General features: G+C 37.0%; 1 protein-coding gene across 6 annotated transcripts in view; it reads right to left on the bottom strand.

Moving 5' to 3' along the window:
* Positions 1–26,625, bottom strand: part of SBF2 (SET binding factor 2) — a 232,027-nt gene that overhangs the window by 60,250 nt on the left and 145,152 nt on the right. For all 6 annotated transcript variants that reach the window (XM_014257906.2, XM_088057519.1, XM_014257910.2 and 3 more), the window contains 2 exons: positions 25,719–25,868; positions 4,170–4,238 (listed from right to left, as the gene is read on the bottom strand). In XM_014257906.2, the coding sequence (XP_014113381.1) occupies positions 4,170–4,238; positions 25,719–25,868 (219 nt within the window). The remainder of the gene's footprint in view (positions 1–4,169; positions 4,239–25,718; positions 25,869–26,625) is intronic.

Below are 26,625 nucleotides of genomic sequence, written 5' to 3'. Positions count from 1 at the left end.
GGAATCCAAACCCTGGGAATCTGACAATGCCAGTTGCGCAACCGTCAAATTGTCTTCCTTGATGAGTTAAGAAAAGGAAAACATGATTAAAATACGTCCCTTTCCTCTTGTCCTTTCTTCCCACACGTAGGAGAAGAGCTCTTTTCCGCAGCACCGAGGAATACTACATTTCCACTTGATCCACAGAAGAAGTGAACCACATAGCAAATAAGCACGGATCATTCGTACCATGAAAACATGGAAAAATTCTTTTATCTTCACGTACAAATACATTTTATTTATATTGTTTCAATTTTAAACAAAATTCCAACAGTCTTACTAATGGTAAACTAAAACCTTTTTCTAACCCAGAAGCAAAAATTTGTTTGTTTTTGTGACATTAACAGTACACACCAAAGTCCACTGTCACTGATGAGTCACACTTTGCTAACAGCTTGTGTCCAATATTTAAAATTTTTAAAAAGCATTGGGACTATTTTTTCTAGAAAAATTCAATTATTACTCCAGGCCACAAATATGCACCCAGTGCTGACTTCCTGTCTATGACTTTAATCCCATCAGCTCTGACTTAGAGTGCGATCAAATCCTGCCTGATCAAGTTTCACAATAGATCACTCACCAGACTTCAGGGAGAATTCTGAAATTTCACCAGACATCCCAAGAGCTCCTAGCATGCTGTACACAGTGTGATGTTTCTTGTAATTTTAATTGGATCTGTGTAGAAATAACCTAGACTAGTTTTTAAACAAGCAAAGGCATTAAGACAAGATGGGTTACATCATGCCAGCTTGATCCCCTCTTTAAATTTTCTGCTGTTTTACCAAAAATATTTTAAAATCCCTCAAGGCTAATGCATGACACAACCATTCCAGAAACTTACCAACATCACCTCCAAGTTTTAAGTTGTGTTACTGCCCAGTTTCTTGGCTTATCTGCTGAACTCAAACAAAACCACGTCCTTCTCTTTATTTATACACCTCAAACACTTGGTGACTGCGTTATGTTCAGTAAAACACGGTAAAGTTATTTAGGAAGCACAGGAAATTGTTTCATTTGTGCTCTGCATTGTCTTAGATAAATAAAATGAAGCCTAACATTTCATGAACACAACAGTCCTTCCATAAAGGAACTGTGATGTTGTGTAACTTACTCTTTACTACCTTATTGGAAGCAACAGGAATTACACTAACAATGAAAGGCTGTGACATGAAATCCCATCATAATTTCCCATCAAAATGTTACAGCAAACATAGATGGTAAAATATCAGACTGGACTCAACTCTATATACTCTTAGAACTCTACTAGACTTTTAGATTTACTACAGATTTTGTCACTGATAATTTGATTTGGAGCACTGCCTGTGCAATCACACCAATGTACACACAAATGGAACCCTGTGCCACTGTCAGATGCACAATTCCTGTCTATTCCTGGCTACTAAGAACATTGTCCAGTCTCAAAAGGGGTGGGTGAAATGAGATTTAACAGGCTGCTGGCATTAAACATGATATTCTGAGAAGAGAAACACCAATAAAACAAATGCACTCTGCTTCATCCTTGGGAAGCATCAACACAATCATATGGCAGAGGTAAGAGAATTCTTCCTGTTGAAGCACAGGTTCATGCCAGGTAGGACACACTCACTCTAGTCTATGACACAATTTTGAAAACCTCTAGAGAAGCTGAAAAATCCTCCTCCAAAAAGTATAATTTTTTTACTTAAAAAAACCCCCAAAATTCAAAAGTGTAAATTCAATTCAGACTGAACCTTAAACTGTTAATCTGAATTTTAACTAATCACTGCAAAGTTAGTCTAATAATCTTATGTTCTGAACAGCATGTCAGTTTGTGTTTAGTATGAATAGTTGTATGCCAAAATAAGTACTTTTGCCAAAGAATTGTATCTAATGGGACATACCAAAGGGGACCATCACTGAACCTGAGGATTAGATCTGGGAAAAACAAAATTCTTTTTCTATTATGCATTAACAGCTGGCTTTTGCAAGTTAATAGTCAGGTTATTTTAATTTTTAATTCAGGTCAGGCACATTAAAAAACTCATTATGCTTCTTCCATCCAGGGACTCACAGTTTCCTGAGTGTATTTTTAGAGTTAAATAGTTTAGGCTATTAAAAAAAGATTTTAGAGAACTTTCTGTGAGAGAAATGGTGTGAGATCTTGGTACCCCTAGCAAAAAATACAAGTGTGTAGATGAAATTACCTAAATATATTTTATATTTAATCCAGATTTTTTCTCTGCTTGATGGTGAAATCAAAACTTGTTTAAGCTTATTTCAAAACTCCTAATACTACATTTAAAAGTCTCTTTTTATTGTCTTGTTTGGGTTGTTTTTGCTTGCCTACTTGATCAAACTTAGGTAGGAACCTAACCAAACTGCTATAACACCTCAAAACACTCCCTGTACCTCTCAAGGTAAACAGCTATGTAGACTCTCTTGGCTATTCTTATAAGGAAAAACTAAAAACCAGTAAAAATAAAAAGAAAGCAGAAATTTCTTCAAAAGAATTTATGCAGTAGTAAGAATAAAATAGGGAAGAGGGAAATTTCTGCAGCTCATTAGCTCTTCTCTCAAATTAAGTATTTGTGGCAGCAGCAAATGTGAAAGAACAAATCTGCTACTGAAGGACTCAAACCAGAGGGAAGAGAAAAAGATAAACTTTGATCTAAAGATGGGAGAAAGTCTATTTGATGGGACTGAAAAATTTACCATCTCACCATGCTACCTTACATAAGAGAATGAAAATATCCTGTGCACTCTTCCCTAAAAGCAGTTGGGGGTTATTATGTACCCCACAACTAAATTAGAGCACATTTAAATAAAACTTTTTTACATGTTCAAATAATTAGAAGAGGATTTTTCCTCTTTTTTTGCCACTTCATGCTCTGTACACGTTGTTAAGTAGTAGTTTAAATAAGAAATGTCAAGAAATCTCCACATTTAAGTTTGTCAAAATTGCTCTTGCTTTCAACAGATGATTCTGGTTTCCATGATTGGTAAATTATGACGTTTTTAATTCTAAAAACAACATGACAGAATCTATTTCTAGTTTAAAAAAACCCAGAAATGGATGAGAATATATAATTTAAACTAAAAATAACTGATTTCTCAGCTTTTTGTTGCAGAAACCTTGGTTTCCATTCAGCTAAAATAGGGAACCTTCTGCATTTTACTTCTGGCTACTCCTAAATGCTTCATAGGCCATCTGAAAAGTGGAAGGTTGCATTTTTCAATTTCTATAGCACAAATGTGTAAATAAGCTGCCAAAGCAACTACTGTTTTGCAATATCACAGTGTACCAGTTACCAATGACTAAGCACTTATTTCACAAACTGGGTTGTATAACAACAATCACATTAAATAAAATTTCTTTAATATTGCAAGCAAGTCCACATTCTGAACTTATCTCCTCAGGTATGTACATCCTAAAAAGCAGGACTGGAGCTACCCAGAACTGGTGAAAACACTACTGTATTGGGACACTAAAACAAATACAGTCATACTACAAGAGTTCTGCTTCTGAAATAACTACTTATAAAATTTGCATTATTTACATTTTTGTATTTACTGTAATATTGTCTTTTGCCACTATCAAACATTATGTACTTTCCTCCCCAGAAAGAAACCCAAAGAAGAAATTGAAAACAAATATAAAGTTGAAATGACCCATTCATAATATCCTCCAAAATTAACAACTACACAGACTGAAAACTTGTACTTTTGGCCAAGTATTTTATTGGCCAACTGTACTACAGTGGCCACTGCATTAAATTGGCCAGTGTATGTTTAACATGCCAAATTAAACACACTAGTACTGAAATAAATAAGTTTTACAGAGTAATACCAGAAATTATTATTTTCTATTATTTTAGTGACTAAGTATAATTCAATGATAATTCTCTAACCCATCATGTGGCCTGCATTTAGTTCTGGGTGTATGTCTCATCATCATAATGACCCAACATCAATAAATGTCCTTCTGGAATAATGTTCATGCCAGTCTATTTGATGATTTTCACTGACATTCATATATTTTAGAATGAATCTTCCTACCTGTCATGTATCTCCTATCATCCCTTTCTCCAGTTTAACAATGTATGTGATGTAAAAAAAATACAAAATAGCCGTGGTTTGCAATAGAAACTTACCCTATAGAAGGCAGTTGTCAGAGGCAGCAATGCTGCAGCAATGCTGTATTCTTCTGAAGATGAACAATCCTGCAAGAAAAAACAAAGAAGAAAATAAGCAAAACCATTTAATGTACTGTAATTTCATTTCTGCCTTATGGAGTTCCTCTGGCATCCTTCTGACACACAACATAATCTTTAATCATTCAATATCAGGTAAAAATAACACATATTCATGTGTGTGTATATATCTATTTATCTATCTTTATATATCTGTATCTTCTCATGATTTCTCCTAGACAGGTATTGCTGTAATCTTTCCCACTTTAGAAATTTATTAGCTAATTTCTCATTCGTATGTCTGAAATACAAATTCACTGACACAGTTTATATATAATAAGGAAAATTTTCCTCATGTAGCAAACAATAAAAAGGTAGCTTGCTTCCATTTGGGCCAAGAGCAAACCTGACTAAAATGGAAGTGATGTGATGACCAAAGAATGCCCTTTCAAAACGTCTACGTGAAGGAAGTGACATTTATGCAATATGAAATAATCACCTCCACAGCCTCTACAAAATTTTGGCACAAGGTTAACTTTAAAAGAAGATGAAAACCCATTTTCTTCAAGTCTCTGAATGCCTCATTTAACAGTCAAGTGTGTCATTCATGTCTCTCTAGGCAGAGAAGGGTATGCCAAAGTAAATCAACTAGTAATTGTGCTGATGAAAGTCGTGATTTTATTATGGAAGTCTTTTAAAAGAAAGCAGAATTGGAATGTAACTTAATATTTAAGAAACAAACTACTTGAATTTTTATGACCATAAAAAAAACCCCAAAAAGCAAAACAAAACAAAAACCAAAAAACAAAAAATACCCAACAGGAGTTAAAAATTATACTTTTTAAAGAAGGGATTAGGTGTTTTTTCAGCAGGTCTTTTTGCCACCATTACAGAACACAATAACACACATAGTTGTATTAGACAAATGTATCACCATTGTTCCCCTGGATGATTAATGGGCAACCACCATTTCCAGCTGAACAATTTATTTTAATATTTTTAACATCATTGTTACAGAGGACAAGGACACCGTGCAACTCAAACCACTCCTATTAACTGTAACAACTGACCAAATGCCAAAATTGAAATATCTCAAGTGTTCCTCTGCCAGACTTTATGTTCATGCCTTCATCTCCTGTAAGAGTTATCTAAAACAGAGAAACTAGCAGAAACCTAGCACCAGCCAATTGTGATAGCAGAAATGTGAAATCTACATTACAAAAACAATAACGTTAAGCATCATTAGGATGTTACTTGTATCCATCTCATTCTTTGTTCTTAAATGACTGCAGAGTGACTGTGGATTGCAGGTTTAAAACAGCAGACCAAAAAAACTCATCACAAGACTATTTTGCTTCTCATAATTTTAAAGTCTATTTCAACCTTTGTGATTTTTCAGTAACAAATCCTTCATCTTCTATTACTTTAATCAAGCTCATCTAAATGGAATGCCAATGTCCATTATAGTTAAATAGAGCAGCATTTAGAAAACTGCTCACACATATATTCTGAAAAGGGATACAACAAGTTCACAGTTGTGAAGGTTTATTTCTGCACAGAGTTACTGAGGGTTTCAATGTGTCTCACTCTGCACAAATGTATGAATGTTAACTGTGCACGGACAGCACGAGCTTGGCAAGTGCTCACACTTCATAACACACTTCCAGTCTGGTAGAGGAAAAGTAACAAAAATGGACACTGAGAAACTCAATAAATGTCTCAATGATGCCTCTTAGTATTGCACCATGTATATAGCAAACCCAAATTAGTTTGTAAGATCCCAGAGCATAAGGCTAAAGGACACAGCCTCAGCTGCTTTCAATTTTCCATTTCTGCATTATTCCCTATTGTTATCCACATCCTTAATCCCCATTTGGAAGTTAGCACACACATTTTTAGTTTAATATATGATAAATATTCTCAGTACTTTTTCACTTAACAAGAATGCTTCCCACTTAAAATTTGACTTTCCAATCTTTAGAAATGTGCAACAGCTTACAAAGAAATACATATCTTATTTCTGTCCATAATTATTTGTAACCAGGTATCAAATAATCCATCCTCAATTTCAGGTTACCTACTTAATCCCTTAGCTCAAACTATTTGAAGGAGCTTGGGCTTTTATCCAAAATATACATAAAAATATCTTTATAAAAACTGAGCAATGTATCTTCACCTAGAGAGCATTCAATACTCCAAGAGCTAACATATGTCTCAAAGATATATATCATCACCATATAAACAACACATTAGATTATTTTTCCATTCCTTCCTTCAAGTATGAAATTCTCCACATATTCCATGTCAGCAGTACATGGACTTGTAGTATGGAAGTATTATCTCTCTATATATTTTTTTCTTCTCCTGGATATGACAAGGAATACAAAGCGATCTCAGTTAGGAATAAATTACAACGCTGTTGTTTAAAGATGTGTGGAAGTAATTAACTGTTTACCTGCTTTGTAGCTGCAAGACAGAATGCCACAGTTCAAAGAGATACTCTACTGAAATCTCAGCTTCTCAATTTTACAGACAAACCAAAGTACTGGAAATGTCATATATGTGTTTTAGGCAATTAATTTAGACTCCTGAAACAATGCAATCCAGCTGCCTTATATATAATGTCTTTACCAATTGTGAAAAACATCTCTTACTGCTGCTACAAAAGTAGACAAAAATCAGATACCACAAAATAATCAAAGCTTTTCCATCTAATTTGCACAACATGAAGCTGTAACACATCTGGGGAACAAAAATTATTTTCAGCAAATTAATCACCAAAAAACCTACGGCCTTTAACAGTGAAATACAGATTACACCATGACATATGCAGAGCACTACTCTGAATCCATGCCTAATTGAGTGAAAACCTGGCACATTGTCCTGGCCATACTGATCCTATATCCAGACAGTTGCTGAACTCTGTAGCAGATTGGAAGTGTTACAGGAATTCATGTACACTTAAAATAGCTTTGCTACACTGAATTGACAAGTGAATAATAAAAGGAGAATGTTTTTCCTTACATCACTTACTTTGACAATGCATGTGAATTACTTTTATACTCCAGTCAGTTTAAATACGCAGCAAAACTCTGGTGGTTTGATATTGCCATCGGATTGCAGAGCTGAGAGCTTGGAATTTACAGATTTTAATATTTACATATTTTGACTGCTTGGCTGGACACATGGGGCTGATATGGGGAGGAACTGATGGCTTTTGGAATCTGGTAGGTAGCTTAGGCTTTTGGTGCTGGAGGAGAGAGTCAACTCTGCTCTTCACTCTTGGCTTCAGAACAGGTAGTGCCCGAAATCCTTGCCTGGAAAACAGGGTATTGTACACCACCATGACGCTGAGATCCCTCTGCAGTGTGGTCCTAGTGATGAACAGCTGGGAAAAGCCACCCCAGGAAAAGATCTTCCTTGATCTGCTCCTGGACATGCACGTTCAAGAAGGCTGGTAGCCCCTCTGATATCCCACAAGAGCAAGCCCAAGCCAGTGAAGCACCATGACAGTGCACAAAAATTACCTCTCCTCCCGCATTAAACAACTCACACCTAGGGATTTCTGCTGGCTCTTAGTCACATGATAAAAATCTAGAAGACATGTATGGAACACCTCGATAACATTAGAGGTGGAATTTTCTTTTTAAATTTATCTTGATAGTCTCTCTCATTAACTGCTACCTGATACAGTATCTTCCTGCATTGAAATCCATTCTGCTTTAGGCTCTAAGCTTTTCAAACAGACACCATGTTTTTAATAATCTGCAGAAATCCGAGTACGCCAAAAACTTGGGATCCAATTTTTCCTTATATTCAGGAACACCATAAATACATGGAATTCCCCACAGGCCTGACTATGGCATGAAATCACCATAGCATGCAGTGAATGCATCCAAAGTAAAAAGCTGAACATGGCAGCACTTGATCCATCCCTTTTTGGCAGCACAGTAGGATGTGTGCATGCTCTTTTAAAAATGCTGCTCAACACTGCACTGTCCCTCTTGAGAGTAACTGAAGTCAATTTTCAGGCATACGAAGAGCATTCATCACCCTGCAGGACTAAGCTCAAAATTAATCCAGAAAAAAAAAACAAAAAAAAACCCAAACTTTTTTTTTTTAAAAAAAAGGCAGAAACTTTAGGGTCAGATGTGTTTTTAAAGCACTAACCCAAGAACTGTTAAGTCAGCATGTGTAACCACGTGCAGAACATCGGCTGCAAATTACAGGTGAAACCTTAGTTACAAATTCAACAGCTCACTTCACTGGTGTCAGGATTTAATTCTAATTCTTACAGATGTATTATGTGGGCAGCGTTTTACTGAATCACAGAATTGTTATTACTGATGCAGTTTATATTTTGGAAATATGAACTGTCAATCCTACTGCTACTACTTTCATATAAAGCAGTTACAGTCCAGCTTAGAAAAAAATGTTTTCTTTGCTAAAAGGAACAGATATTCAGGTAGAACTGCAATGTTATTAATAATTATACTTTAATATTAATGAGGTTATTTTAAATTTTCATTAGAAAATCTGCATAGTTTTAAATACAATATTAATGTAATTTAACTATTAAAAATGATGGGTTTGATCAAAGAAAACCTATTCTATGTAAATTGAATTTACCACCAATGTCCTTTATAGTCAATCTTTGCAGAATTAAAAATGCAAGTAAAATAACTGACAATTTAACAATACTGGACTATAGCTAATATAATTATATGCTGTCTTGAAAAAACAGAGTCCTACTTGGAATTTCCAAAATAACTTTTAAAAATATTTAACTTACAAGTTTTAACTTCACAAATAAACCCATAGTTAAAATTACAGATTTTGTTGGAATAAATGCCAATATGACAATGTAATCACTTATATTGCCTTTACTAGCATCACATAATTAACTTCAGAAGAGTTTTGAATCTTCTTATTGGAATCATAAGCAAAACTTTTTTTTTCAGTGAAAATTAATATGAATTTATTTTCTTGCTAATATTCACATAGAGCTTTGCCCAGTGAAGTTACCATCAATGCCAGCTGCTCTGCTTTATAGTGGGATCAAACTTTTCCTTTTTTATTTGCTGACAAAGGTGAAATCAAACCTTATTGAAGCAGCTACAATTTTATTAAGTAGAACTCTTCTGGGACCTGAGAAACGGGATGAAAAGTAGACATACTGAGGAAGTCCATCGAGCTGACTACCTGTTGCCCTATCTCTGACAGAACTACAACAACAAGCTGAAAATTTGGGAGATACAGCCTTACAAAATTCTCATTATTTTTAAAACTTCTCTTCTTGGTAAGAATATAAAGAGCTTTTCAAAAGTATTAATTCACAAAAACCAACTCTTCCTTCATAAATAACCCTAATACATTTTATGTGTCACTCATTAACAAAAATTAATTAGATTTCTGTTCTACCTAAACATTGCTGCAGGGATTCAAAGTTAATAAAACCAAGACAAGAACACTCTTACTGTCTCTGGTTTCCAGGTCTAACACTGATCAGGATCACTCTCTGGGCTTTTGATGAGCAGCATCTCATTCTGCTGCCTGGTCTGACACCAACAACTGAACATGAAATCCAGATCCCAGACTTGACCTGTGCTCTGAATTCTGCTACATGGAACAGTCTCTTCACCCTCTGTGGCCACCACAGAGTGATGATGCCAGTGCAGAAGACAAAGGAACAGCACCCAACCCAGGAGAATCCTCACTGATTTGTTTTGACTTTGTGATCTTTCTGCCTGATCAGAAGCCTTTGCAATGACCATTTCATTAAGGAACCTATCCTGTCAGCAACAGGATGTGCAAGATACTGCAGAGCTGCCATTCCAGGCAGGAGATCCAGCTTTATCTTAAAGGTATTTTACTTCCTGAGGAACTTCATGTTTGTCTTCACCTGCCCTTGAAGCATAGTGGTATAAGGAACAGAATTCAATCAAGGCAGTTGAGATGCAATTACAGATGCACAAAGTGTTCAGCGGTTTTTAAGTTTCCTTTTGCTTTACTCCACACATTCACAAGCTAGCAAATGCAACAGATTTTCTCTGTGCAGCCCCATCCTACTCCTGATTTCACAGCAAGTGAAAACAAGAAACAACATTTCACTCAAAGAAGAGATGTCAAACCCACCCCCACCCCCACGCTTTCTCAATAAATACATTGAGGTTAGTCATTTCCTCCTCCTTGTTACAAATTACATTTAGGAGATCAGGAACCTCAATTTTTATGTGCATGAATTACACATTTGTCACTGTATTTTTCCTGTACCCCAAAAGCTTAAAAACATGTAACTTTTTTTGCAAGATACTGATAAAAACAAGAATGCCATCCCTCGCGTCTCAGCACATCTGAGTTTCTTTAACAGAAATGCCATGCATGTTTCTGAATACTGTCATGAGGCCCATGGCAATAAAGTTCAACATACTCAGTCTGTAATCTTCTCCCAAGGAAATGGTTGGGATGCCAAGATGCCTTTTGACTTTTATTTCACAGCAGGGCTTCATTCACAGTGACTCTGTCCAAACCTTAAACTACACCAGCTGTGATACAAGGTCCTGCACAGCAATTTGTAAAAAGTTTTGACAAACAACACTCAAATGATAGAATACATCGCAATTCATGACAAAAAAGTGATCAATATCCATTAACTTCTCAGTTGGAGGGGGTGATTAATTCATAATATATCTAGGAACTGCAGTGTACTCCTAGAGCCTTGGTAGACCAAAACACTTCTGCAGCCACTGCAAAACATTAACACAGGATATTCTGTAAACTGTTGTACAGAAAAGCCTGTTTAATTGAGTTAAGGAACAACAGAGAAATGCTTAAGACATTAAAAAAACTATTAAAATAGATGCCATATTACAGTATAGTCCAGCTACATATTAACAAATCAGTTCACAAGTACACAGAACACATCCTTACTCCCAGCAGCATCTCCTCTCCTAAATTTTAAAGCAAAGCCATAAAATTTCAAATATGTACAAATACATTCACCTCGCTTGACTTCATTTTACTCTTCTAAGTTTCATTTCACATACTTTTAATAAAAATGCATCACATCATCAGTACACATTCTGTACAATTTTTACAACTTAACGGGAATGAACTCTTAAAAAAATAAATGAGATTTATATGGGTATGTAAAGTGATTCACTGAAAAATCAGTTTTTCACTTTAGAATAATAACGTTTGGATAGATGTGGAATTTTACATCCATCTTCTGTCACGTAATGAGCTGATGCTCGGTTCAAATCAGCTACCAAAAGACTTTGGAACTACTTCACTATGGAGAAACTGAACAGTGTCTGATGAAATGCAACTTGGAAGTAGGGCTCACTGAAAATTTTCCACTGAACAGCACGTGATAGCAAAATAATTTTTTTATTTATGCTAAGAACCCTCAATTACATCATCTTAGGAAAGAGAACTTCTAATCCCCAAGGTTTTCCCCTTGGGAGACTCAGTCTCTTGCCAACAGATTTTCTGGGGAACAAGAAATAAAACCTGTGACAAAAATTCAAAGAAGGCAAGGAATAGGTTTGGGGGAGCCACAGGCTGGATGGGACGGAGCAAGTCCTCATAGAGAGCATTTCCAGACACAGGAAGAACACAAAAGCGATTTAGAACACAAAAAACCAGCTGACCAAAGAAAACTGGACCATCTTCTTCAATGAAATACCAAGCTCTATATCTGAGGAAAGAGCAGCCTGTGTTTTGCAGGCTCCTTTGGTACCCTTGGAGAAAAGCTGGGAGAGAAGTCTGGATCAAAGACTGGAAAACTGACTGCACTGTCAGGCTCAAGGTTTATCAGGCAGGTGCTTCTGAATCTTGTTTTCAGGGCCTGATACTGTGGTGAGTATTTTCATTAACAAAATGGAAAATGGCATGAAATGCATCTTCATCACATTTCTGACTGACATCAAATCTGGGAGAGTACTAAATACACTGGAGGGAAGGACTGCTGCTGACTGGCAACACAGACTGAAAGAGCCTTCTGAGCCTCCCAAAGACAAAAAAGAAACAGGGTAATTCCATGTGGAAACATGAAATACATATGGACAGCACTGGGAGCCATGTGCTGTGCTATACATGTCAAACCAAATCAAAAATCCTAAAACATTAGTCTCACAAAGAGTTACAGCAGGGGCAAAAGAACAAGACAATTAGGAAGTATATGGATCTGAACCAAGACACTAAAACTACCAGGAAAGTGCACAACTGAAAGAATCCCAAAAAGCCTAAATAATTATACAAAGAGAAAACAATGCGCTCAACCAGCGCAGATAGAAATTATTGGCAAGAAAGCTGATGCCAATTTTATGTATCTATATCAAATGCATCCACAGGGTTCTGGCAGGTGCTCCTGAGAACCCAGGCCCATGCTTGCCTGGCTGTAGCTCTGCCTCTGGCAGAGGCATTTTCCACCAAATGCCCAAAACGGGGTCTCTTTCCAATACGTATTGAAAATACGTATCCTGCTGCAGGATAACTTTGGGCTTTTTAAGCCAGCCTTGATAGTACTGAAAAGCTTTCCTATAGTTTTGGCAGGGGCACCAGATAGTCTGTGTACAGCTGCACCAAAGGACAACACGAACGACATCGACCAGCTGCTCCTGGAAGAAGTTTCTTGGATTGCCTTTGTTGGTGCAGCTCCATTTCTGGATCCATGAAACAAGTGTCAGCTGCTGGAAGAGGATATTTCTTGGGATGACCTGCAATGGCTGCAGAATTTCAAGGATGACAAGGAGTGTTTTGTGGGTTTTTCTGAGGTAATTCTAAGGTTCTGAATCTCAAATTTATCCAGCAAGGGCTTTTCCATGCTCAGACACAGGTGACGCACTGTATTAGTTGTGCTGGTGAACTTGACAGAACCTAAAATCCCTCATTGCCAACCCCACTGCCAGACCTCTCTGTTCCCTAATAGGCTGGAATGTAAATCTTCTGTTATGTTTCAAAGAGCAGTGCAGTTTTAACAACATTAATGGAAGTTGTTGTAGAAGTTGCTTAATCCAAAAATCAACCTTGTAACGAGAACCAGAATTAGGCACGCAGCACATTGTGAAAAAATCATGTTACTAGAGCCATTATCAGAAATATCCCATTTTCCTGGGATTTTTTTCTGGAGAAAAAAAAAATCCAGCAATAAAGTCATTACAAGGATAAACAGTTCACAGAAAAGAATACTTAGAGCAAATTTGGGAAACTGAAAGATTTATGTTGTGCATGATTAAGTAGCATGTTGTAGAGCAGTGTCCACCTTGGTTAACACATTGAATCTGTGTGATCAAGGAAGAATGTTGCCACAAAGCCTGAAAAACCCAAGAGATTCAGAAATTTCAAGCCTGCTTGATTTATTGAAGTGCTCCCTCCAAGATAACATCCATCAACAAAATATATATTCTAATACAAATATTTAAACTATGAAAAAGGAAAACAGAAAATACAATGTTTTTATTTAATGTTAAGTATTTTAAACTTTCTGTTTGCACTTTTCAGTGCATGGACCGCAGTCACCTCTTTCGTACAGATACAGATTTTATTTGATATCTCACACTTTTTGGTGGTTCAATAATAAAAGTATGACAAATGTACAGGAGATGTGAGAACTGTTTCTTATGAAGCATTTATTAAAAATTAATTTCTTGATTATTAACAAAATGTTTGCCTTTCTAAAAATCCAAGTGAAAACAAGCATGAAGCATTTTTTTCGTAAGAGATAAAGACAATGGAAGAAGCAGTAAACCAATTTTGAACTGGCAATTGTAGAACCTCAGAATCCTTCAGTCTTAAAGCTTGCTGAATTGGTATTTTCCTCTGAGATTTTTAAATGGCTTCAGGAAATAAGAAGGTTAGAATTCCATGAAGTAACTCCTCCAACTTTGGTTACAGAAGAAAAAAAGTAAACTCACAAAATGTAGTAGTTGGTCATTTAGCTGAAGAGGCATGTTTGGATGTCCTTAAAAAAAATTCTTGTTCTATATAAAAACTGTTTGGCAGGGCAAACACAGCCAGAGGAGAAAAGACATCCTTGAGCTTGCTGTGTGGACCAAAGAAGCAGAAATGTACTAGCATTGCCTTCCAGCAAAATTCTTTCTTTGGTACAAATTCTAGGAAACCTTGATATGATCCCTTTCTGTTCCATAGCCTTCTAAATCACTGCTAGTAGCAACATCCAGCTAACTAGCCACAGAAAAAGCCTTCTTTGCCAGATTTTGGATTGCTAGTTAATCCATTTTAAAACCCTGACAAATCTTCTCCTAGGCTATCTGATCTTCCTTCCAGAATGTTTTGTTCCAAACACCTGTTTTGTTCTTATTTCATTGACATTCTAAGCAAAAATGCAGAAAGGGCAGCTCTGCTATGTAATCACAGTAAATGGCAAAAAGAAGTTTAATTAGACTTCTGTACCTTCGGGTAGAGTGAAATACTAGTGAAGTTCTATGTCCCCACTATAGTCATACTGTTTGAAATTCTTTCCTCACAATTCATGTTTGGAGTTTTCCGAAGGATGAGCTGGATTGGAATGGCTGGATAAAAAGAATGGGTAGTGAAAACAAAAACTGAGAGGTTTAAGCATTAGCAATGGCTTTGGCATCCTAAAACCATCATGACTCCAATTCCAGAGAACACACACTAGCAAATCACCAAATGAGTGTAGAACACAATTCTGAAGATCGACAGATAAATTCTGGACAGCATGGCATTATTTAGTGCTTATACTGAATGAAACACACTGCATCAGCAAGAACTATCAGCCATGTACAATAAATGTGATGACTCAAATGATAAGTATTTCTTATCTGTGTCTCTTCCTAACAAGAAATATGAGTAGATATCCTGATGCATTTAACCATCTTCTCATTCCTTTTATCTTATCTGCAGTTCTAAGTAGCAAAGAAATCCTCAAGCTCTCAGGAAGACCTTCACTATCATAGCTGACATGAATCCCACAGCACCCCTTGTCTTTCAGTACCATGCTAGTGTTGATGGCCACATTTTGTCCAAATTCCTTATGCTGCTAAAATTTTAGATCTTGTTTTTTATGATTTTGCAAGGACGTTGAGGAGCGCAGCTTTTGGTTCAATCCTGCCAGGTGCTGCTAGTCAACAACTCACTAAAAACTTCAAATACTCTTACTTACCACCCTTCTCCTTCTTTGAATCTTCTCTTATGCACAGAAGCTAAAATAATGAAGATCTACATTATTAATTAATATAATACTTACATATAATAATATATTAATTAATACTCAGGGTGAGAGCTGGGTGCACAAGCATGATGCTGCTGTGTCATCTGCTGGAGCCCATTTGTGCAACAAGACATGACTGTGATGGTGCAGTCAAAATTCACCACTGATTTAACAATAACAGAGGTGCTCGACTCTGATGAAAATCTCTACAAAATACCTTATCATTAAATTGGTTGAAATAATTAATTATGGTTTGCTGGACTGATTTTAAATTAATCAGTTTCGGCGCCTACTGTTTTCATATGCAGGTTGTATCCTGGCTTTGAAATTACAATATTACAAGCAGAGTATTATAATGCAGGCAAGGAAAAATGTGAAGTTTCTAAAGGAGTGCTGAAAATCATGGCACCTTCATAATGCAAGTGGATTTCAAGTGTATTATAACTACTATGGTTAAAATAAGATCTAGAAAGATATTTCATTCCATTTACCTGGAAGAGATAGAGAATATTACATGGCAATTGTATGGAATTTACTTATGTTTAATGAGGGGTTTATATTCTCTAAAATGATGTTTAATCCATTAACATTCCAAGTAAAGGTTTTACAAGGTGTTACAACTGACCAAAGGACTTAATTTAATGAAAAGAAGCTGCTTTTGTCCTTAAAGTCAAATAATTTGTACAGAAAATCAAATCAATTTGTTCATTTACAAACGTTGTGGGGCTTTACACTGTTAAGCAGGCACTTCCAATTCCAATTCTTAGCTCCCAAGTGGAGTTTTGGACTTCAGAGTTCAAGAATTAGGGGAGAGGTGGGGAAAGGGGGTTGTGGGTTTTGTTTGTTTTCTGTACAGACATTAGGTAAAATATTTTTAATTTTTATTTATTTTTCTTTTATTTTATTAATTATTTATTTTTCTACAAGTATTTTTAAATACTTTGTTGGATCACTAGCTACCAAAGCCTGCCCCCATGACTGAGTACAGGGAGGGAATTACTAAAAAAAAAATCCTCATTAAAGCATGTTTACATGGCATTTTCCATGCATCCTAAAAGCCAATTAATTTAAGTCATAATTCTGGGCTGTAATATTGAAAAAGAATGTCAACAGCTGCAAGAATTTTTTACAACATATGCAGATTGTCAAATATTCTTTTGTTTACACCTTTATTTTGTGTTCTTGTTTTATAATGGCACACTTTTCATGTAACAACAGAGGAAGGTCTTTTACTGTAAAGAAATTGATCTTTATGCTTTTTTTCCTTAGAAATTATTCTAAAATGGCACACAGTTCACTACTGTTTATTTGTCATATTAATGTATTTGTCAAAGTTTACACAAAACACTGACAAAACCCAGAACTGGCCTGTGTTTTATGGTATTTATCTCAGCACCACACTTCAGTTTTTGAATGCAAGCTGCCAAGATCTCAATTGTTTAAACCAAAGGTTATGCAAACATGACAGCAACCAAATGATTAGAAGACTTTGGATATTCCATCCTCCTTCTGCTTCAGAAACGACCGTATGCAAAAAATAATTAGGCTCTTACAGCCAACCATCAGTAATTTTTATGCAAATTCCTGAAAAATCAAACACTTAGAAACAGAAGCTTAAAATAAAATTCCTTACAGAAAAAACAAACCACTTGTCTAGCTGGTGTGTTCCTCCTGGTGGCCAAGGCAGCACACCTTGCAGAGATGTCTCACTGCAGCTTCTCCACCTGGGCTTACCAGGTTCTTGAAGGGTGAAGTGCAAGGGGAAGAAGATCAGAGACCACGTTATACAGGAATTCCTTTTCCTAGAAATAGACTGTGCACTTGTGTGGCCACAGTGGTGCAGTCACTGCATGGGTACAGCAAATCAATACCATGCAATATTCTGCCACTTACTGTACACATTAAATGGCACTCAGAGCAGATGAAGTGCATGTACACATAATTAACAGTGTTATACACACATCTATAGGGAATGATGGGACTGTACAGTAATACACTTTATAAACATACCTAACATCTTAGATAAAACCAAAATTCCACGTGTTACTTCCTTATTTTTTATTTTTTATATAACCTGTAAAAACAGAAGTCACTGATTTCACATATAAGCAAAGTGCCTATTCTTTCCAACATGAAAGACTTTTTGTTTTGGTTTGTTTTTTACTACCTTTCATCAGTTCACCTCTTTCCCAGCCAGGCTGGAGAGCAACTGCACAGCAGAACAACACAACTCCTAACCCAGACTTGTTTTATTTACAGCAGTGAGCAGAGTACAAACACACGTCTGCTTTTCATCATGACGACCAAAAATATTCAGAACACGGAGTTATTAGGAACACTTGGCAACCACAAGGCCACAATTAACAGTAATGATCACTTCAGAGCAGTCAGAGCTTACCATGCCAACACTCTGAGGAGCTCCATGGTTTCAGTGAGGTACCTGCATGCAGTGGAGCACATCCTGCACCAACAGCAAATGTGGCAGGGTTGAACACAAGGCCAGCAACAAAGAGACATCCATGAAGAGTAAAGCCTGAGTAAAGCCTCCTCCAGCTGCCCAACAGCACAGAGACCCATCTGGGATGGATGAGTTTGTATCACCATGCCAGGGAGATGCTCAGGGGAATTCCCCTGTGAGCCCCAAAGCTGCAATCAGCCAGAGGAGCTGCTGGGGCCACTGCTCACATGCACATGGTGAACGTCACAGTTCTGCTGATTCTTGTATTAAAACCAACACCCCACTATCATTTGATATTTTTGTATAATATTAAGCAAAGATCCTTAAAACAGGCTGGGCCTGCTCTGGTATGCACGTGCACACATCGAGGGGAGGAGGAAGTGTGTGAACACCACATGCTTTGGTCAGAAGCCAGGAGGGAAGCTGAAGGCAGATGCAGGAATGGACAGCACGCCATGGGACTCTCATTTCTGCTAATCCCTCTCTTTCCCTTTCCTTAAGTAACAGTCTTGTGCTATAGTTATGCAGGGCAGGTCCACGCAGAAGTCAAGATTAACAGAAGCAGGGTCTCGGAAGTCTGCAGGAAAACAGCAATTTAGGAATTTCCCTGCCACACACAAGCTCATTCCTGAACAGCACTCCTGGCACAGTCCCAGTGTGAAAAGCAACCATGGTTTTCTGCTGCCTGGTCATCAAAAACCCATCCTTGCTAAAACCACAGAGGCAGCTTAGCACAGCTGGAGAGAACCCTCCTGGGGCACAGGCACACGTGCAGAATCAGCCAGACACCTCGCTGGGGACAGCACTGCACACACCAAGGTCCCCAAGGATGCAACAAGAAATCACCTGGATGATGTCACCTACCCAGGGAGAGTCCTAGCCCAAGGAATGGTTACTGCTATGCCAAAGGGGTCACCTCCCTTGACACCTGCAGTGTAGGGAATGCTGACTGACCCCCTGTTGCTAGAGGACATGAAATAGAAGCATGGGTTCAATCACAACAGCTGAGGTTTTTCATCCTAGCAAGGCAGAAGCCTTTATTTCAGGGTTTTCAGCCCCTTTTATAAGGTGTTCCAATACAGGTTAACTTGACTGGTAAAAGGAACAATACCTCTCAGGTCCCATTGGTGGAACAAGAGAAAAACACATCCAGAGGATCTGTACAACATTGTTTTGAGAACCAAAACCTATTTACAAAAAACAGTCCTTGAGGGAGAAAAGTTTCCCAACAGACTTTCCCTTGGGAAACAGATCAGCCAGTGACAGGCTGAAAGCTCTCTCAGGCTCAGAAAATCACGTCCCCAACCCCCAGCAGGGGTAGGGAAGCTGGCAGTGCCATGACAGCAGCACACACCAACTCCCCTACTCCATGATACAGATCCACACAGGCAGCCCTGCAAAGAAAGCAATTCTGTTTTCTGGGTTTCACAGAGATGCCCTTGACTGGAATCTCCCAGGACTCTGTGGCCATTCTATGAGATGGGATGAGTATAACAAAAGGTTTGTTCCTCAGAGTGAAGAAAGGAAAACTGAAAACTGATGGACAATACAATCTTTTACAATGTGTTTCCATTTATTCTTCTAGAGAAATTATGTGAGCACTATCAGCTCAATATCAGTGCAATGATATTCTGGTACTATGCAATCTCTTGGGAAAAAGACATTATCAGAAAGGTTCAGGAATAGAAACTTCTTTTATTAAGTCCAGAATTTTATAGGTGGACCCCTAAAAAGTCAACAGGATGAAAAAGTTGTTATTTCTACTTTCTGGGAATCATGCATCAGAGAAACCGTATGATGTGATCAAGAAGAACCCCACCAAAATCATGTTCAGCACAATACAGAATTAAATCTGGAAGCTTGAAGCCCAAGCCTTAAACACTGGAATATCTTGTTTTTTTCCCCACTTAAACAATACCATTACTACATCTAACATGATGAGAAAGTTCAAACTGGTAATAACTAATGAATTAATAGAATTAAGTGTGGGCCTGTTAAACTGCCATGATTTCTCTTCATGTCTGATTTTTTTTTAAGTATTTTAAAATAGTGCTGTTTTTCAAACATGAATTCTGAGACTCTGCTTCCAGGAATGCAAGTCAAACTGAGTAACAAAAGACAGGTCATGAAATAAAAGTCCAAAAGGAGAGAAATCTACTGTAACCCTCCAAAATAAAGATGTTTAGCAACATGGTTTTCAACATAAAATATGAGAAATGCTAGCTCATGTAACCTTCACATTGCCAAGAATTTGAATCATATGACACACACACCGAGCTGATTTTCTCTCAGGAATAATAAAATCTTTCTTGTTATTGGACAAGATTCGTAAACCTCTGAATTCTGAGAACTGACTGATAGGTTTTTAAACTTTATCTGGTGGCAGAATATAATACAAAAGTTACTTGCCTAAGGAAAATAAATGTAATCTTATTTATAGAATGCCTTTGTTTTTAATTTTGCCTATCAAAGTTCCTTTCACAACAGATTGCACAGTAAGTGCTACAAAGAGACCCTTACTGCACTAAAACAATACAGAAGAGTCACAAGCAAAGTTCTAGAGGCAAAATACATCAGTATTATCTTCCATCTGCTTTTGGCCAATGTTGGAGAACAGATGAGGGCCCAGATGTGCCTTTGTTGTAACCTAACAGGTTACATTTTTAATTCTGTCCTGGTTGCTACTAGGTTATATTTCATATTGTGAAATACAAGGCTATTTCTAGAATATCCAGTATAATCTATTTCAAAGATAAACATCTGGTTATTGCCACACTGGAAAGCCACAGTGATCTATCAGAAACTACCTAAAGCACTAAAACAATGACTGATTAGTCTACTATTAAAGATATTCTCTCAGTTACAGTGGTACAACACGTGTCTGCTGACACAGATGTGACACTGGAGCAGGTCCTAAACCAGCATTGGTGACTGTGAAACTGTCAGATTAAATCACATCACTCACTCATTCCTTAAAGCTTAAGACTAGAATTTTGAGAGTATTTACCTATTTATCAGTTTTATTCACATTTTTCCTACTCTGACCACATTTAGATGAAGAATCCAGATGTCTGGTGCAGATGTGTTTTCCAATTTGACTCACATTTGCCAAACAAAAGCATTAATATGCAGTTAGGCAATATTACTGACCAACCTCTTAGAGAGGCACTGTTGTACCACAACACCCTGGAGCTCTTCCTTTGAAACGAAAAGTTTTATCTGTTCCAACAATCCAACAAAGGTGTCTCACAGTCCTGCATTATTTGAAAAGAATCTTTCAGCAGAAAGAAATTTTCTTAGGAAGACTTACTATTACTGTTAAACATTTTATGCAAATTGCTCTGAATGTCTTTTTAATTTGAAAATTGTTTCAGGTTATCAAATACCATCCCCACAGCGTATTCAGGCCTCTTCTTGCTTCTAATACCACTTTTTCAAATTAAGTGCAACTATATTTCAAAATACAGTGTTCACTTGTTGATGTCAGAGGAAAGTTAGAGAGACAACTGAAATTCTGGACAAGTTATGACTGCAATGAATGAATGGAGAAGTGTGCAAATTGAGCCTTGAGATGGTTTCTGCCACGATTTCTGAACAAGAATTCAAAGCACAATGTGTTGTTGAAAACATAATTACATAGAAGTTTTTCCCTGCTAAAAAAAAGGCTTTTTAGTTGCATAAAAAAACTTAAGTATTTTTTTCTGAGATGTCAGCAAATGTTATTACAGAAAAATAAAACAGAAAGAAAAATGTTTGAAATAGCAATCTATGTGGAACTGCAAATTTTTCTGATGTAACCACAGCAGAGGAAAGCAAGTATAACTGAAATAGTGTTTAGAGCTATAATTTCACATTTTTATCCGCATGAATGTTTTTATCTGTTTGAATGAACTGAATTGCCAATCACTGTCTTAAGCTTTCACAACACTACAGGTGTTTTTTTTAACAGTAGTTTAGTAATATAACATATGGAACAGAACACAATGCTCCTGCTCCTCTAGTGAAGGTATTAATCACTATGGTAAGACAGGCTGATTTAAATGTTTGTCACAGTACATGATTTGTCAGGGGAAAAGTGTTACTCAGGGCATGACAATAAAGTTTTCAACAAGTGGTCAGTGACAACTCCTAGCAGAGATAAAAGCAAATAACTGGGGATTTAATTGCTCTCATCAGAAGGTATCTGCTATATTCAATGACCATTACAATGTCCATGTAATTTTGATCTTCCCACTTTTAAAATCAATCAGAAATACTTCTCTCACTTCTATTTCAGCAGCAGTAATCGTCCATACTTCTCAGACACAGGAGCATGTTTTTAACACTTGAGTACAGACTCGCTGCATCAAACCTTACTTGAATTGTATCTATAAGGCCTCCCACAGTCCACCACAGCTGCTAAAGAAGGCAGATTAATACAAAACTCTAAGGTTCTATTCCACAAATCATAAGCATATTAAAATTTGCAGGTTCTACCGGTTGTCAGTTGAAAGAACAACAGTTTAAAACAATGCTCCTCTTGGACTGAGAGAACTCAAGCTGACAACCACCAGAGATGTGGCAAGTCCAAGTTCTGCCATCTCTAGAGAAACTGGTAAAATACCACCCTCACTTCCTCCCAGTTGCAAAATGACTAGATCAGATCCTTAGGGAAATACAGCCTATGGAATTGGTCACTAAAATAAAATAGCTATTCACCTGAAGCAACAGTAGAGTATTTTATTCTTTAATTCTCAAGCCCTGTGGCAGCAGAGGTAAGGTCAGCAATAATACACATGGTGGGATTATCACAAGCATTTTGTTAACATACTGCTCCTCATGCACAAAACAAGGGTACAGGAGTTCTGAAAAAGCATCTGACCTTTATTTTTATGAAATAAAAAATAATAAAAAAAAAAATAGATTCTATTAAATGAAAAAACCTGACAGTAGACAATCGGAAAAATCTTTACTAGCAATGGAGGGCTCTGCATTAGACTTGCAGAGTGCAATCTTCCTGATTTTGTAACACCCAGCATTTCACAGTAAGACAAAGAATTCAGCCCAAAAGACTTCCCAGAATTGGCCAACTTGCATCTCTTGAAATTCTTAGGTTTTTGTGTCTTTTAACAGACCCTATTTAAATTACTTGGTCTTACAACCTGCAGCTAACAGAATTCATGTGTCTACAGCAAAATGTTGACGTGCTGAGTTTACAACAATTCACCTCATCATTGGCAGAGGTTTTGTGGTTGGAGAGCATCAGATTTCCCACCTGGATGAGCAGGTGACACTGGTGTGTCCCAGGGCAAACCATGGGTCTGGAGCTTGCTGCACACACGTCCCACTCAACCCAGCGTGTCGGGCAGGGAGCAGGGCTCTGCCCACCCTGCCAGGGCATTCCCTTCCTTCCTCTCAGCCCTTGGATCACCCTCTCCATGCCTCCAGCCACAGCAGGATTTCAGTTTGCATCTTGCAGAAACCAATGGGAATGTGCAATAACATTAACAGAAAAATCTGGTGGCAAGACTGAGGCAGTTTCCACAATTCCAGTAGTTCAGTGAGGTCTGAAAGCCCTACTGCAACTTAACTCTCCCCAAAAACCCAATCAAGAATTAATGTGGTATTTCCCTAAAGCTTCACTACATCTCCAGTTAAGACCACATTTCTTAAATTAGATTTTTGTGTCTTTTTAACACTGCTTAAATTACTCACTCTTATGACCTGCAGCTAACAGAATTCATGTGTCTAGAGTAAAATGCTGACTTGCTGAGTCCCACTGCAACTAAGGGCAAAGTTACTTAAGTTTTTGATAATGTGCTTTTTTCTTGAATTGATACAGGGAAGTTCCAAAATGACACCATTTATACATTGTTTCAAATAACACACTTGAGCAAAGTGCACAGACAAATTATTAATAATGTTTTTATCTTCATAAATAACTTCATATGTCATAAAAATAGATGTTAAAAATACTTGCTTCTAACTCACTGCCCAGTGTCAGGAGTTCAGATATTTTCATGTTGGCCAAGCTTACTCCTGAAAAATGAAAACTTTCATTTCATATTTTCAAAGATATGAAAATACTATTGGGAGGTGGGGAGGGAAGGCATAAAGACTGTGCCTCCATATTTGATCTCCTTCCCCTGCACAATTTCAGTTATATTTACTAGTTTTACTGAGAAAAAACAAGCCTATTTTAATTTCAGTAACTCTTCAGACACATTCATTTCCTTGAACTTAAGCTCATTTTTGGGCCTTCAAATCACCAGGATGGGAAAAAAGATTTTCTTCCAGAGCAAAACTGGATCTTATTATTTTATTAACAGGTAATGTCAGTATTTCTTTCCTCAGAAAAGCAAATTTCATTTCCTTCTGCTATCATTTTCCTAAGTTACATAAACATAGGGGATTTGTATTTTGTTCCTATTGTCTAAAAACATCTAGATTTGTTTTTAACCCAGGAATGATCAAAAACGTAGAAGCAAAATCTGTGACACATCTAGACAATTCAGCTTTCTGGTTTGAAAGAAAATTTCTAACTCTGGAATACACAGCAGGTGCAATACTCCATTAGTCATGATTTTGGACAGAGAAACAGAGTTACACAGATAAATTCAATTTTTCTTCCAGCTCTAAGGAAATTTAGAGTTTGGAAAAAGTGAAGACCTATGCCAAAAAGCAGATTCTATGTGCTGTGTAATTTTAGCCAGTCAACTTCAGTTTTCACCTGCTGACTGCAGGTAGTTTTGCTTTTAAGACCACTGCTCAGGCAAAGATGAACTTCTCTCACAACAAGTAAGAAAAATATCTTACTGTGAACAAACAAGAAATGCAACAGACAACAAAACTTTCACTTGATGGTGACCTGAGGTAGCATTTGCTCAGTCAATGTTAATTTATTTCTACACTTCAGTGAAAGTGGCATTTAGCACTTGCCTTCTAAAAAATGTGGGTCAACCTTTTCTAAATTACTGCAGAGCAATTTCAGTGGGTTGTAGGTTAGAGGAGAGCGGGATTAAAATACTAAAGTCTCCATCAAGTCCCTAATCTGACAGAATAATTTAGGGTCAAAAAAAGAAAAATTATAACCAAATGTGATCACATTACAAATTAATAAAAATACCACTACATTCTTAGACAAGAGACTGAAAACATGTAAGTCTATAAAATATTTCAGATGATGAATTGAGAACAAGTGGAGGTAAAAAAGACCAATTATTTAAATGAAAGTCAAAAGAAGTCACCCACATATTTTCCTTTCATAGGTAGCTGCCACCATATGTTGATGCTTATTCAGCACATAATAATTTGTCAGTAGAATTAACTTTGGAGATGAACTGCAAACGCATGCAGTGAGATTCTGACAAACTAAGATGTCACTGTGACAAGCAGAACTGCCATCAAGGAGCCACAGAAGCAGAAAGTATGCTTTCTTAAGCTATGTTTAAACAAAGAAGACAAACTTTTGGGATTTTTAACTGAGCAGTGGTTGATAGATATTTTAGGAACTCTGGGCTGAAAATGACCTGGAAAAGCCAAGACCCACTCATTAAAAAAAAACCACTTCAAGCAATTAAGTTAAATCATTTCAGTAGCTACCAAAACTAAATTGTATCTAAATTATTAATAATGGGAACAGTTTTCTTTCTGCTTCTCATATCAGGCAGATCTGCAGAGACCTGAGTGTTCCATCTTTTATTTTTTCAACAACAAAATATTTAAATTCACCATGAAGTAGTATCTGCTATATTGCTGCAGGACATGGTTAAGTATTTTAATTATTTTTCTTCTCCACAACTCTCTAAGTGATTTTGCTTATCCTAATCCTAAAGAAGAGCAAGACAATCAAGGCCAAAGCCTTGCCATACTGTACCTGCAAAGCACAGTTCATCATTCTCACAATGTAGTCGAACTGCTGATGGTCCAGGATTGCTCGGTTTTCTTTGACATGCTGGCCTAGCTCCTGAGTCAGGCAGTGCCGAGCTGCCTTGCCTTTCAGGGCTCTCAGAGCTGCAGGCAGGGTCTGCAGAGAAGAACATTTCACTTCATGGAAATGAATTTAAATGTCACTACTCATACTGAACAGCATTAATTTTTTATTACAAAATTGCAAGTAGCAGTAAAGGACAACTCTGAAAATTACCCATTAGCTTGAATATCAAACTTTCACATAATGGTTGATTTAGCCTGAGTTACCAAGTACTAAATTTGTCCCATTTTTTCCCCCAAATGCATTAAGCAGCATCTCTCACCTACATCTTTAAATAGAAACCCTTTAATATGGACAGGCATTGAATGGATGTGAAATCAGAAATGGATTATTGTGGATGAGAGCAGCAAGTTCTGTACAGCCAGGCCAGGACTGGAGTTTGCCCATCAAGGCTGCACATTTGGTGACAAGCAATGGATGACAAAGTTCAGAGGTGACACAGCTCTCCCAGCAGTAAGACCAATAGATTGTTGTGAAGTTTATCCTAAACCAGGGCCAAAAGAGTATTTATATCAAAGTTTTAAAAATGCAGCAAATGCTACAACAATGATTAATTGTCAGCTGGGGCCCTTTAGGCTGGAGATAACAGGTAAGTAAGAAAAGGCAGCCTATTTGCTAAGGAAAAATTTACAATATAAAGGGACAAAAAACCCACTGAACTTTCCTAAGTGCCTTGAAGTTGAACGAGGTAAAAATCTACCGTGCTCTGCTTGGATGAAAACTCTTTTAAAGAGCTACACACTTCATTAGGACTTTTCCCATGTGCATCTTGACAATGTAACTCATAAAT

Source organism: Pseudopodoces humilis, chromosome 7, assembly GCF_049639895.1.
Source record: "Pseudopodoces humilis isolate 2021_Gansu_Grassland_sample_001 chromosome 7, ASM4963989v1, whole genome shotgun sequence".
In the NCBI taxonomy this organism is placed as follows: domain Eukaryota; kingdom Metazoa; phylum Chordata; class Aves; order Passeriformes; family Paridae; genus Pseudopodoces; species Pseudopodoces humilis.
Note: the sequence above shows the minus strand (reverse complement) of the source record. Positions and strands in the feature narration are given on the sequence as shown.